General features: G+C 38.3%; 1 protein-coding gene across 1 annotated transcript in view; it reads right to left on the bottom strand.

The window, feature by feature from the left end:
- LRPPRC (leucine rich pentatricopeptide repeat containing) overlaps window positions 1-15826 on the bottom strand; it is a 112466-nt gene that overhangs the window by 14959 nt on the left and 81681 nt on the right. The window contains exons 29-31 of the mRNA XM_030800405.1: window positions 15634-15742; window positions 10096-10222; window positions 3188-3276 (exon numbers count right to left, since the gene is read on the bottom strand). Of these exons, the coding sequence (XP_030656265.1) occupies window positions 3188-3276; window positions 10096-10222; window positions 15634-15742 (325 nt within the window). The remainder of the gene's footprint in view (window positions 1-3187; window positions 3277-10095; window positions 10223-15633; window positions 15743-15826) is intronic.

Raw genomic sequence — 15826 nt, 5'->3', positions numbered from 1 at the left:
ACAACTTAGTTTTACAGAAAAATGGGGAAAGCGTATTAATTGAAGTGTACTAAAAATACAGTGGAAAGACACGATGAATTTAGTGTTCATTAATGAATAAACAATTTATGATTATTTGAAATCTATGATCTTAAACCACTTATTCTCAAATGAGAAAAAAGAAAAAGTTTAAAAAGCATAATCAATAAAAATTTAAAAATACACATGCACATATAGGAAACAAAAAATGTTTTTATGCAATTTAAAAATACAATAAGCTTGATAAAATTTTGCTAACGGGTGGTCATACACAGATAATTATAATAATAGTCTTATTAACCAAGAATATTGTTGGCTAGGGAGGATCTTCCCACAGTACATCAAAACAATAATAACAAAAATAAGATTAATGATGGTGACGACAGTAACTCAAACTTATTGAGCATTTACTACATACCAGGCACGGCAGTTTAAACAGCTACTCTCACAACTACCCTTCTGAGACAAGTACCAATTTTACAGATGAGACACCTGGGCACAGAGATTAGTTTGCCCAAGGTAAAGTCATATTTTCAGACAAGACTTGAAGATTCCAATGATCCCAGAGCATCCGTCTATGAGTGCGTGTGTGCACGAGAGAGCAGAAGGGTGGGGAGAACAGACAATTTCACATCTGTCCAAAGACAGCACAGGACCTTATGACCTAAATCCTATTCTCATATAAGGCTTGCCTTCTGTACAGTTAATGACTTCAGGGACACCAAAAATGTTGCCCATCCACATCCCTCCCCCCAGGTCCTTTCCCACTGTCACCTAATTCCAACATTTACTCAATTACTCACTAGTGATACTAATTACACTGTACAAGTGCCACGTATCAGCTACTAATATTCACCAACAGTAAAATTTAATCGGCTTTATTTTTTCTTCCTGCTTTAGATGGGGTTGAGAAAAGGAAACCTAAAAGAAAGGCAGAAGAATGGAACGGGATTTTTAAAAATCAAGAGCTCTCATCAGCCATGGAGCAAAAGAAGAAGATGGGAATAGTGCAAACACTACTCCTGTCCTCACTGATGATCATTTTACTCTAACAACAGGTTTGTGGTGATATGCTCAGGAAGGGGGGTGGGGTGGAGGAGGTAGTGCAGGAACAGTGCGCTCAAGACTGCTGCTCTGAGGCAACCTCCAATTGAGCTGAACAGCTCAGAAGAGTAGATGAGAAATTATACCATGTCTTTTCCTGTAGCTTACACAGGGCACCTAACATAAAAATAAAGGGTACCAATCAAGCTGAAGAAATCTGGGTCAGGTTCAGCTGAAAAATGAACCCCCTGAAATTAGAAAAGTGTTTTGTTCTTATCTCCATGTCTACAGAAACAAAAGCTATTTATGACAATGAGCTTATTTATATGGCGAGCAGGTTTAACTTTTCATTGTTTTAAAATTGTTTTATCATTTTATTACATAAAATACTAACAGGACATAAAGTCTTTTTTGGGGGGGCCAGGGGGAAGGGTTTTGTTCTTGCCCAAGCTGAGTGCAGTGGCACCATCATGGCTCATGGCAGCCTCAACCTCTTAGGCTTAAGCGATTCTCCCACCTCTGCCTCCTGAGTAGCTAGAACTACAGGTGCACACTACCATGCCTGACTATTTAAAAATTTTTTGTAGAGACCAGGTCTTGCTACACTGCCCAGGCTGGTCTTGAACTCCTGGACTCAAGCAATCCTCTTGCCACAGCCTCCCAAAGTGCTGGGATTATAGGTGTGAGCCATTGCGCCTAGCCAAAAAAGTCTGGGCACAAAAAGTGTTTTCTATTCACTTACATATTCAGTATTAATCAATTAGGAAGACAGCTAAAGACCAGTACATTTAGGTATTATTAGCAACATTAAAGCTGCACAACTAAACAACTTCCTCTCAAGGATGTGAACTTATGTTATAAACATGCAGGCCGGGCGTGGTGGCTCATGCCTATAATCCCAGCACTTTGGGAGGCCGAGGTGGGAGAATCATTTGAGGTCGGGAGTTCGAGACCAGCCTGGCCAACATGGTGAAACCCCGTCTCTACTGAAAATACAAAAATTAGCTGGGCGTGGTGGCGGGCGCCTGTAATCCCAGCTACTCAGGAGGCTGAGGTGGAAGAATCGCTTGAACCCAGGAGGCGGAGGTTGCAGTGAGCCGCGATCCCACCACTGTACTCTAGCCTGGGCGACAGAATGAGACCCTATCTCAAAAAAAAAAAAAAAAAAAAAACCCAAAACAAAACCAAAACATGCAATGAGGAATAATACCATTATTACAGAGAGAGGAAGCAATGAGGTTACATTTCCAGAGCTTTTTCAACCTTTCTTGAAGATCTCCTGAGTTTTGTTGTATTGGCAAAACTGCAGTATCACTGTATTCACTCAAATTCAAATGTAAATTTAAAGTGGAAAGCTACTTACCTAATTTTAAGAGATTCATCACAGTCCCCTTTGGGAGATCATTCCTAAGACCTCCACATCCCAATTCATCCCCTTGAAAACTCATAAACAGCCTCTATCAAAACCAATGGCCCCCACCCCAATCCCAATCCTCCCCAAAGTCATGTCCACATCTTTCAGGTGTCATTCTCTTAACATTAATTTGAAAACTCTAAACTTTAAACAAACACTGTATTTTATTGCTGTTGGTATTATGAACTATTAAAAAAGTATTAGATTAAGTTTTAAAAATCAATATTATAATCATTTGGTGCACAATCCCACACATTTAACACTCAATTTAACTCATTTGCTATCTCACACACAACCAACACAATATGCAAGAAACAACTGCTGGAAATTGTTTCAGATGCTCTAAAGTATGTTAATTTCCAAAGCAAAATGACTTGTGCTGTGAATTTTAACGCACTTGAAAGCCTGTACTTTCTCTCATTCTGGAACACAAATTTTGCATGTCTGAAGAGCTGTGATTCATCTTAAGAAAACCCATCTTGTGTTAAATGGAATGGAAACTGGACTAAGTGGTCAAATGACAAGTACATTCATATTCAAGCTGTATTATAAATGCATGTACAGTAATTTACGTCTCTCAGCTACCACAAAAGGCTCTTGATAAGCAGGTAATTTGCTAAATGGACTCCTTTATCCAAGTATTCGAAGGGCGTTACAAGAAAAATCTGCAGAGGCATTAATGTGACGTAAAGGTCAAGCATTGTGACATACCTTTCAAATAATCCCGCCTAACTTGCGTTATGATGAGGCGGCTGTTGGCAGCATCGTTCAGTGTGAAGCCCTTGATGTGGGTCTCCGCGCTAAAAGAAGCAGACATTTAGAAAGGAATTACTGACATGCTTCTGATACGATAATAAATGGTTGAGCACCAAGGTGAAATTATAAAAACTACTGTTCATATGTTAAAAATATTGCTGCAAAATATCGACCTGGAGACAGCTTTTGTGTTATCCTGTCAATGGTTATAGAAGGATAATTTTTTTTTGCATTCTGACAGATGACAAAGTTGGAAATGAGCAACAAAAGAAACAAAGTACAAGATTTTTTTTAAACAATCGGTTCAGATTCTTGAATGCTGACATATTAGATGACTAAAATAACTGCGTGCCCCGCATTGTTCTGCCATATCCTAAGCTGGATACTTTTTTTTTTTCTACATTCACAGTAATTATAAAATGTAAAACTCTTCTTCCAGAAACAAAAATGAGGATTTATTTTCAGCACTGTACATTTTAAATATAAACTAAAGCAGATTACTAACACTGTATCATTTGGTCAATTAATTTTCAAATTTCTGCCATCTAGATTCATACAGTTTCTGAAGCTGAACATACTGCAGAACTCAAACTATTGGTACCTTAAAATTAAAAATTTCACACAACCATCTTGCCCTAGCCTTAAGTTTGAAACAAAGCTTTTAAAACTCAAGAGCAAAAAATCACTTGACTTTTCAATAAAACCTACAGGATTAAAAAAAAAGCAAAAGGAAACAACAAAAACACCGCATGTTCTCACTCATAGGTGGGAATTGAACAATGAGAACTCATGGACACAGGAAGGGGAACATCACATTCCGGGGACTGTTGTGGGGTGGGGGGAGTGGGGAGGGACAGCATTAGGAGATATACCTAATGCTAAATGACGAGTTAATGGGTGCAGGAAGTCAACATGGCACATGGATACATATGTAACAAACCTGCACATTGTGCACATGTACCCTAAAACCTAAAGTATAATGAAAAAAAACAAAAAACAAACAAACAAAAAAACAGAAAACCCCAAAACCTAGCTGGAGATTTCTGTTTGCTACACTGTTTGCGCATCTCCTGTGATGAAATTTCTGCATCCTTAATGCTCCCAGAGTTCATCTCCGGATTAGAAAATCTAAACAGGTCAAAAGGAGCAAAAGCAATTGCTGCCATTTGCCTTATCGAGCTCAGTGATGCCCCTGTTGCAACAACAGCATGCCCTGCCAACATGGACATATAAGCTGGGAAGATTGCAACAAAAGTGGGGTCACTGCTAAATTATTCTCTTCAATCCCAAGAAAATCCCCCAGAGACGCTATAACATGCCCATTCTCTCAGTCACCTTCAGCCTCTAAGGTCCACCCCTGCAGTCCCTGGACACAGGATTTTCTTTTTCCTCCGACCAATCCTCTTAATCCCACCAAAGTACCCATTGCTCAGTTTGACTTTTCTCCTTTGTCCCATCTGTCAACAACTTAAGTCAACAACTCATGCATGAGAGTACGAATTGCACAAAGGATTCTTTCTCAATCTTTAGCATGATTAAATAAAAATCAGACACTATTAAAAGCTCACTTCTAATATTATTACATGTATTATACCGTATTAATTTAAAAATATTCACCTACAATTCATTAAAACCACAAGGTAACAAAACTTCTCTTTTAACTGACACTAAGTATGAACTACAAACCTTTCAAAAACCTCAAAGCCTATAATGTTCTTTTTTAATAATCTCTTCCTGTCTCAAGCTGCCTGCTCATTACAAATATGAAAGTGGAGATAAATATCAGGAAGAAGAAACACCAGGTCTATTCTATAATAATATATCCCACCTATGTAGAAACTGATCAATTACAACCAAAACAGATTCCAAAGTGGCAAAAGGAAAAAATTTTAAAAAGTTGCAGGTAGAGATCTTTGTATTGGAATCATTTATACAATACAATAAAAGACATTAACTTTTGACTCCTAATTTTGATCTTTCCTTCTGGAAAAAATCGATCCAGAGCTCTCAAATCAAACTTCCTGTGGTGATGGGAATATTCTTCACTTGTGCTGTCCAATAGGGTTAGCCATTAGCCACATGGTTACTCTGATGAAGAAACAGAAATCTTACATTTTATTTTAACTAATTTAAATTTAAGCGGTCACATATGACTAGTGGTTACTGAACTGGATAGCAGAGAATTCTAGACATTTTATTTTTAGAATTGTCAAAATGAAGGGAAAAAATTATAGGGGAAAAAGAGTACCCTCTTTCAATTTACGACCAACTGCAAAAATTAAACTATCTTAACCAAAGAAGATAGTATTATAGGGAAACTTTCACATTGGACATTTCAGAGAATTTATTGCTCTGAAATGACAGCATTTCAAATTTAAGAGAAGTTTTGTTGCCTTATGGTTTTAATGGATTTTAGGTAACATTTTAAAGTAAATATGGTATAATACAGGTAATAATATAGGCATGAGAAATGAGCTTTCGTGTAAGCAATGACTGTGCTTACATAACATGCACAAAGGACATTAGTTGGTGATTATATTATTTAGGATAACAAAAACAGGCCAATTCAACAAAAATCACCAGTGACAGATACAGCATTATTTCCGAACAGAATGATACAGGAAGCCAAGAGGAACGAGAGAAAATCAAGTGCTACTCTCAAAAGATAAAGTAGGGTTGTTGTTACATGATTCCTAAATTCCCTAACAATATGGTTTAATGTTAGCAGAGATTTAAAACAAAGAGGTTATATCCCTTACTGCTCTTTGAATAAGTGGTTTCCCTCCCTTGAAATAATTCACTACAGATAAATTATTTTGAAACATGAAGAAACTAAAAATGAAAGAAAGACGGTTTATTGAACTTTTTTAAAGTTACTATTACTTTTGAGGTTCCATGGCTTATTGGGAAGGTTAAATGACTTTGTAAATAAAATTGAAGAAATCTTATTAGACGTCAAGTGTATCTGTAACACATTAGATGACAACAAAAGCAAAATAAAAATGATATTCTTTTTAATTCATAGGAAAACTATAGCCTTTTTTTTTCTTCTCACTCTGTTACTCAGGCTGCAGTGCAGTGGCGCAATCTTGGCTCACTGCAACCTCCGCCTTCTGGGTTCAAGCCGTTCTCCTGCCTTGGCCTCCTGAGTAATTGGGATTACATACAGGCATGCACCACCATGCCTGACTAATTTTTCTTATTTTTAGTAGAGACAGGGTTTCACCAAGTTGGCCAGGCTGGTCTTGAACTCCTGACTGCAAGTGATCCACCTGCCTCTGTCTCCCCAAGTGCTGAGATTACAGCCATGAGCCACTGAGCCACCATACTCGGCCAAAACTATGGCTCTCAAGGTTGACCAAGTGACCTTATATAGGAAACTGTAAAAACAGATAGCTATTTATGGACCCAGAGAAAGACTGCCAGAATAATACTAGGGCGGTACCGCCACTTGCTACAGTAGCTCATTTGACCACCATATTATAATAAAGTTACCTATAAAAAAGCAGCAATTGTTTTTCACTTTGATCACTGATACAGAATGAGAATGGGAAGAGAGGACATAGTTGGCAATAAACAGGAACCGAACCCACAAAATATCTCTTGAAATACCTCAAGTAACATAGTTAGTTGTAGAATTCATAACTTGAACTTTCACTTCTGAATTTCCAGTCCAGCCTTATTTTTAAAAGTACTCAACAATTTAACCCATGAAACAATTCTACATAGTTAGATAAAACATTTTATTGGTTCAAGGGAGAGGACATGCATCCAAAGCCCAGATTGACTTCAGGCTTTGGATCTTGGGTTCTCTTGGGTGCACACAGATGCATGGAAGGCAACTCCCAAATAACCCTGGTGGATAATACAGCTAAAAGAAAAGTCTCACTTGTATGTCAAACTCAGAAGCAGAGTATGATGGTGGACACCAAAGACTGGGAGGAGGAGAAATGAGGAGATAATGGTTAATGTACAGAGTTTCAGTTATGGGAGATAAGTAAGTTCTGGAGCTCTATATAGCATAGTGCTAACAGCTAACAATACTGTATTTATACTGAAAATTGCTAAGAGGATAGATCATAAGTGTTCTCTCTCACACACAAAATCCAATAGTAATACTGAGGGCGGGAAAAAACTCTGGAAGGGGAAGGATATGTTTGTGGCCTTGAAGTAGGCAATGGTTCCAAGGGTGTATACTTATCCCCAAACTCACTGAGATAGATACATTAAATATGTATCTTTTTACATGTCAATCATACCTCAGGAAGGCTTCATAAAGATCTAGAGAAGAAGGGAAGAAGATAAACCTATGTTTCACAGGTTGTAAATTTAAGGCAAATAGACAGTCATGCTTACAACTATCTTCCAGGTCAGCAGTTTCAACCTTGGTAGATCAAGATCCATGGGAGGACTATAGTAAGAAATGATGTTTTACATAGACAACCCAATCCACAGATACATACACACACGCATAACTGAAAGCAACTTTTCATGAAATAATATCTTTACTACAGGAAATACTTTGAAATAGTCTATACTATTCCATTGAAACAATGTTGGTTCTGTCCCACTTAATAGATGTCATGACCCACTAATTGGCTGCAACTGCAGTTTTGAAACTACTCTAGACCAGTGGTCTTCAATGAGCGGCATGCACACTGCATGAACACTCCAGGGTGAGGCAAGGAAACCTTTACCTCTCTCTCTCTCTTTTTTTTTGAGACAGAGTCTTGCTCTGTTGCCCAGGCTAGAGTGCAGTGGTGCGATCTTGGGCTCACTGCAACCTCTGCCACCCAGGTTCAAGCGATTCTTCTGCCTCAGCCTCCTGAGTGGCTGGGATTACAGGCACCCGCCATCACACACGGCTAATTTTTATATTTTTAGTAGAGACGGGGTTTCACCATGTTGGCCAGGCTGGTTTTGAACTCCTGACCTCAAGGGATCCTTCCGCCTTGGCCTCCCAAAGTGCTGGGATTACAGGCATGAGCCAACGTGCCTGGGCTTAAGCCTCTTTTTAAAAATTTCACCTTATTAAGATTTTATATTTTGAGTATGTTTTATAATATAGTTACATGTAATACATCAAGTACAATTTGTTAACAATCATATGCGATCAAAATGCTTAAGACACGATTCTTCAATCACTTGGGCTATGGAGTAAAATGTACATTCTCAGGCCCCACACCAAATTGGCTAAATCAGAATCTTTGTGGTGAGCTGTGAGGAATCTTCTTATGCTATCAGAGTAAGTATCACTGTTGTAGAACAAACCCAATGAAAATGAAAAAAATAAAATAAAATTAAATTAAAATCTGTACTTTTAGGAAGCATTTCAAAGGTCTTTGTGACCAAACTCAAAATCTAATTTTTTTTTAAGTTTTCTGTCTTTGCTTCTATCTCATCACTTAATCATACTTAATTCTCAATACAAAATGCTTCTCTTGTTTTCTGGCTCTCCTTCATTATCATAGAGAGGGTTGGGATGGAGAGTTTCATAATTTTCTGAGAAAAGTAATTTTAGATGATCCACACCCTTGACCTAGTGGTTACAGATGACAGGATACTGCTCAATGTCAAATTTTCCAAGTTACTAATTAAGGGTATATCAAGTGTTCTAGATATAATTTGATTAGGAATTGAGAAAACACACAAATGACACACAGAGTACATTAAAAACCCAACAGTCCTAGTGCGACTCTCTTGTATCAAGACATACAAATGATGATTCAAGACAACACATATATACACACAGACAAGTACAGTCATACGGAACACGTTTTTCAACATTAAAAACAGACAGTAAATACGGCCCTATGATGCATAACTTTAGCAACACTAGGACACTGCCAGGTTTTCTTGTGATGTGAAAGGATGGCAGGCATCCATTTTCTCCTTAGGATTCTAATATTCTAAAAGTGCTGTGGACTTAAAATTTTTTTCAGATTATTCCTTTACTTTTCTTCTTTTTTTTTTTTTTTTTAAGACAGGGTCTCGCTTTGTCACCCAGGCTGGAGTGCAGCTGCGCAATCTCAGCTCAACGCAACCTCCACCTCCTGGGTTCAAGTGATACTCCTGCCTCAGCCTTTTGAGTAGTTGAGACTACAGGCACACGCCACCACGAGCAGCTAATTTTTCTGTTTTTAGTAGAGACAGGGTTTCACCATGTTGGCCAGGCTGGTCTTGAACTCCTGACCTCAGGTGATCCACCCACCTCGGCCTCCCAAACTTGTGGGATTACGGGCGTGAGCCACCGCGCCCAGATTTTTTTTTTTTAATCCAAAAACAACATGAAAGGAGGGGGAAACACAAATAAAATGTGTTCAGTACCTATGTTTTCTCTACTTCACTCTACCTTCTTCAACACATAGAAGAAATCTTTAATATTAACATTATCATACACTCATCATATGGAAGAAAACCTAAGGATCAGAGATAGCAGGTAATTTTCCCGAGGTCACAGAACTTTCAAGTAAGATTCAAATCTTAGTCTAAGTTCAAAGTCCATGGTGTCTTTGTTTTCTCAGGCTGCTCCCACCACAAAAGGTACATGGATTTAGATGTTGAACAAGAAACAGAATATAATAAAATTACTTTTCTGTGCATGGATATCTTAAATGAATTGTGATGGAATATAACTTAGTAAGCAAAATGTACTACATTGTATATATGGCCAGTAAAGGTGTTTTTTTTTTTGAAGGTGAAAAAACCTGATAAAGTTAGTTAAACATTTCGTATGATTTTTATGGGTAGCTGAGGCCAATCAAGCAATTGCACTACACAGCACATTATTATTATAATTATTGGCTAATGGTAGCCAATATTCTTTTTTAAACAAGAGGTTTAATAAATGGACTAACACTTACAATGCTTTCACTTCCATTGCTTGTGTAAAATAATCTTCTGACATCAGTAATTTAATGAGATCGCTGTAGGTTTCAGCATTAAACACAACGTTTTGCTCTTTTGCTTTCAGGAAAATACCATATGCCCCTATGAGAGAAAACAGACAAAAAATGAGATGACATTATTCGGAAATGCCAAAAGGATGGAAAAAATCCTGAAACAAAGACCTAAACCCAAATATTTTTGCTTTTTAATACCAACTCACTGTTACCACTCTACAGAGAGACACACTGACATAATTCTTCAAATATTTTAAAGACAAAGCTACAGTTTTGGAAACTACACCCTAATCTGAATGGATGGTGCCTGAAGGGGTTTCCTCTTAAAATGGTTTCTCATACCAGCTTTCTTGATACATTATTTTCTTTATAATAAAAATGAGAAACAGCTCTTCTGAATTTATGAAAAGATGATACTAGTTTCAAAATAAATCGCAAAATGTGTGTTAAAGTCCAAATAAACCAGAGGTATAATTTAGATTGAGGGGAGCAAAAGATGCATTTTAAAGCAATCTTTAATCTATAAGTGGGTGGTTACAATGGTTAACATTTCAGCACAATAGCACTAAAGAGAATATAGCCTATAATTCTAAAATTAGGAGATCACATTATTTGGCTACGACAGGACTTATACAAAAACATACAATTTTCAAATATACAGATATCTAACAAGTAAACTAAGCAACATTTGTTTGACTGATTAACAGTTTTATTTCACTTGTTCACAATAACTGTCAGTGAATGAAAAGATGTTACCAAAAGAGAAGTAACTACACTTTTCAGTCACTTACTTTTCTGAAATAAAATTGCCTGGCTATAAACAGCCAACTGAAACTACAATCTACTCCCTTCTGTGTATAAACAAATCACAATAAAGATGGGGCATAACTGAACTATCACGTATGGGATTCTACGAATACAGGGCTCAATGTAAGGAAATATAAAACTTCTAATTAAGACAGAACATGATATTATTTAATGTTCAGAAGAACATTTTAAGCTACTTTAGAAGTTTCTGAACAGGTGAAAATTGTTATGCTTCTATGTATGAGTTAGGGGATGTGTGCATTAGTCCCTTAATTAAACTTAAGTGGCACTGTCAAAGAAATATTTATCCCTTTAAGCTGAATCTGGAGAAAAAAATATACGGCAACATTTATATTTGCATCTTAACTAAGGAGAACAGTTTGGGCAAGTGAAAGTAACAATGGCAGAGGTTTATCACATTTCAAGTCAATCTTCCATAGAACAGCCCCTGTTAGTCATTAAATTTCCAAGTGCTTTACACTAGATTTCCATGGTTGTGAACAACTGTATATTCCAGGACACTGGCAAAAAATGGAAAATAAAAACACGCTAATATGCAAGAAGAAACTCCACTATCATTTACTGATTATTCCATCAGATACCTAGTCTATTCGGTGTATTTCGCTTTTCTGAAATGGGAGAAAATAAAGACATATCTTCATTTGAGTACCAGTGTCAATGCATCACAAATTTAAGAATGTTTTATTTACTTATTAAAGTCACAGAACGGCTTTGCTAAATAAAATATTTAAACCATGACACACAATAAGACGACTGCAATAAAATCTGCCATTCAATACCCAATGATTTTTAGGGGGCTAAAAACTTAAGATGTAATGCAATTATTGTCAACTTCCTAATGATCATATATAATATTTCATTCGTTGGAAACTCTTGTTGTTTTCTAAAACTGTGGTCTTCACATTAACTTGGTGTGGCTGTGTAATTAGTCCCTATTAGTTTTTTTTTAATTAGCATTTTAATATACCAAACCCATTCACCACACATTTGTTTCCAAGGTGACAATCATGATACACCTTTAAGTAGACTGAACTACCAGAAAAGTGTTAATGTAAGCATTCAATTTTCAAAGCATTCATATTTTACTAAACATTCGAATCCTGAGATATACAAAAAAAGAAACAGAAAACTCTAAAGAGTTATGGCCAGGCACAGTGGCTCATGCCTGTAATCCCAGCACTTTGGGAGGCCAAAGTAGGAGGATCACTTGAGGTTCGGAGTTCGAGACCAACCTGGACAACATGGTGAAACACAGTCTATACCAAAAATACAAAAATTAGCTGGGTGTGGTGGGGGGTGCCTGTAATCCCAGCTACTTGGGAGGCTGAGGCTGGAGAATCGCTTGAACCCAGGAGGCAGAGGTTGCAGTGAGCTGAGATTTGCGCCACCACACTCCATCCTGGGTGATAGAGCAACATTCTGCCTCAAAAAAAAGAAAAGAATTAACAGGATGAAACCAATTAGATAAATGAAAATTCCAGAAGAGAGGTAGCTCTACATTTATAATACACACTGCACTGTATTTATTTAACTACTTAACTACTTAAATGTTTTCACTTAAACTGTACACTAACCATATATTCATTTTAGTCAAATCAAAGCTTCACCAGAGGACGGACATGGTGGTGGCTCACACCTATAATCCCAGCACTTTGGGAGGCTGAGGCAGGCGGATCACTTGAGGTCAGGAGTTTGACACCAGCCTGGCCAACATGGTGAAACCCTGTCTCTACTAAAAATACAAAAAAAAAAAAAAAAATTAGCCAGGCATAGTGGTGGGTGCCTATAATCCCAGCTACTTGGGAGGCGGGAGAATCACTTGAGCCCAGAAAGCAGAGGTTGCAGCACTGCACTCCAGCCTGGGCAACAGAACGAGACTCTGTTTCTGTCTCTCTCTCTCTCTCTCTCTCTCACACACACACACACACACACACACACACACACACACACACACTTCATCAGAACATTTACATAGTATTGATCAAGCTTAATTTTATACTTCGCTTTCAAAGATGCATAGTGTGTACTCAAAGATATATAGACTGAATATGCAGCAAAGGAAAATGCCTCAGAATGGGCCGGGCATGGTGGCTCACGCCTGTAATCCCAGCAACTCTGGGAGGCCAAGGCGGGCGGATCACGAAGTCAGGAATTTGAGACCAGCCTGGCCAATATGGGGAAACCCTGTCTCTACTAAAAATACAAAAACTAGCCGGGCGTGGTGGTATGCGCCTGTAGTCCCAGCTACCTGAGAGGCTGAGACAGGAGCTTCACTTGAATCCGGGAGGTGGAGGTTGCAGTGAGAATGCACCACTGCTCTCCACCCTGGGTGACAGAGCAAGACTCTGTCTCAAAAGAAAATGACTCAGAATGAATAAAAAGTTTTACTATAGGTAACTGAGGAGGCATAAGAACTTATTTTTACTTCATGCATTTTACATCAATGCTACAAAATTTCTTTTTTTGAGATAGGGTCTCACTCAATCACCTAGGTGCGATCATGGCTCAATGCAGCTTCAACCTCCTGGGCTCAGCTGATCCTCTCACCTCAACCTTCTGAGCAGCTGGGACTATAGGCCTGTGCCACCAAGCCAGGCTAATTTGCGTATTTTCTGTAGAGATGGGATACCACTAAGTTGCCAGGCAGGTCTCAAACTCCTGGACTCAAGTGATCTGTCCACCCTGGCCTCCCAAGGTGTTGGGATTATAGGTATGAGCCTGCAAGCCTGGCCAAACCTTCTAGTTAAGTTAGGAAATTAAGAAGTTCTATAAATTTCTAAATTGACTCCTTTCTAATAAACCTCAAAACTATCAATACTAAAATAAAAAAAAAATCTCTTGTATTTATTTCCTTAATGGTAAACTATCATAAACCATCCTTGAAATCCACCCCAAAACTGAAGGAATCATTCTATGGAAAGCTAGAATGAAAAGAAATTAACAAAAGTAAAGAAAATAAGAGTAATATATGATTCTGGAACAGTATAAGAAGTCTAAGTAAAAACATAAAATTCAACTTACAAGCTCATAACAGAGGGTTAAAGATGGTCATAAAAAATTTAAAGTAGGCATAATAGCGGTGAAGATGTCTTCAGGAAAGTTTAATACTAGAGAAAGGGAAGAAGTCAAGAAACAGACCTCTAACCTTGAGATGTTGCTGGATCACTTCAACACATACTAGTATAGTAATTAATGCCTTAATCATTTTTTGCTTTCAAATAAGTTATAATATGTGCCACAAAAAGTTATTTTCAAAAAATACTTTTTAATAAAAATGCCAACAACAGCATTTATTACGAAAAATTTCATATGTACAGAAAAGTATGAAGAATAGTACAGGTTGGGGGTGGTGGCTCATACCAGCAATCCCAGCACTTTGTGAGGCCGAGGTGGGAGGACCACTTGAGCTCAGGAGTTTAAGACCAGCCCGGGCAACACAGCGAGACCTTGTCACTACAAAAATTGGCTGAGTGTGGTGATGTGTGCCTATGGTCCCAGCTACTTGGGAAGCTGAGGTAGGATAACTGCTTGAGCCCAGGAGGCGGGGGCTGCAATGAACCATGATTGCACCACTGCACTCCAGTCTGGGTGACAGAGTGAGACCTGTCTCCAGGAAAAAAAAAAAAAGAACAGTATAATGAACCTCACCTTCCATATACCCATCACTTACATGTAACAATTAACATCTTACCAGATTTGCTTTTTTTTTTTTGAGACGGAGTCTTACTCTGTCGCTAGGCTGGAGTGCAGTGGTGCAATCTCGGCTCACTGCAACCTCTGTCTCCCAGGTTCAGGTGATTCTCCTGCCTCAGCCTCCCGAGTAGCTGGGACTACAGGCATGCACCAACACGCCCGGCTAATTTTGGTATTTCTAGTAGAGATGGGGTTTCACCATGATGGCCAGGATGGTCTCCATCTCGACTTTGTGATCTGCCAGCCTTGGCCTCCCAAAGTGCTGGGATTACAGGCGTGAGCCACAGTGCCCGGCCTGCTTTGTTTTTTATAGCTTAAGCATTTTAAAATAAATTATAGAAATTTTGACTTTTTTCATCCCTCAGTAACTCATGTGGATCTCAAAAATTTCAGAACATTTCCCTATAAGTAAATCATAATACCATTATCACATCTAATAAAAATAAGAGTAATTCCAGCCAGGCACGGTGCCTGACGCCTGTAATCCCAGCACTTTGGGAGGCCGAGGTGGGCGGATCACGAGGCCAGGAGATCGAAACCATCCTGGCTAACACAGTGAAGCCCTGTCTCTACTACAAATACAAAAAATTAGCCGGGCGTGGTGTTGGACTCCTGTAGTCCCAGCTACTCGGGAGTCTGAGGCAGGAGAATGGCGTGAACCCAGAAGACGGAGCTTGCAGTGAGCTGAGATCACGCTACTGCACTCCAGCCTGGGCGACAGAGTGAGACTTCATCTCAAAAAAAATAATAAAAAAAAAAGAGTCATTCCTTAATATTATCTACCACTCAGTCAATAGTTAAATTTTCCCAATTGCCCCAAAATGTTTTTGTTAAAGTATGGAAGGGGACAAGAAATATATAAAATTTAAGTACTATCTCTATTCTAGAGCACTTCTAATTGGTTGGGCTTATACCCCACACTGCTATTAGAAAGAAGACCAGCCCCCCCGACACATCCCCATCACCGTATGTGCTTGCCTTCTTTTTGCTTCCATCGGCAGGCATTCAATATATCTTTCTGGAAACCAGGTTCTGTGGTTGAAGCTGATGAAGAATTCAGGGAATGTTTCTCGTCTTCATACCACAACTTTAAAACAAAATTATTCTGTTAAATAAAAACTGGTAATCTTTTCAATATAAAAGTAGGCTAATCTATGACCTTGTTATACTG

The sequence above is a fragment of the Nomascus leucogenys genome, chromosome 19 (genome assembly GCF_006542625.1).
Source record: "Nomascus leucogenys isolate Asia chromosome 19, Asia_NLE_v1, whole genome shotgun sequence".
NCBI classification, from domain to species: Eukaryota; Metazoa; Chordata; class Mammalia; order Primates; family Hylobatidae; genus Nomascus; species Nomascus leucogenys.
Note: the sequence above shows the minus strand (reverse complement) of the source record. Positions and strands in the feature narration are given on the sequence as shown.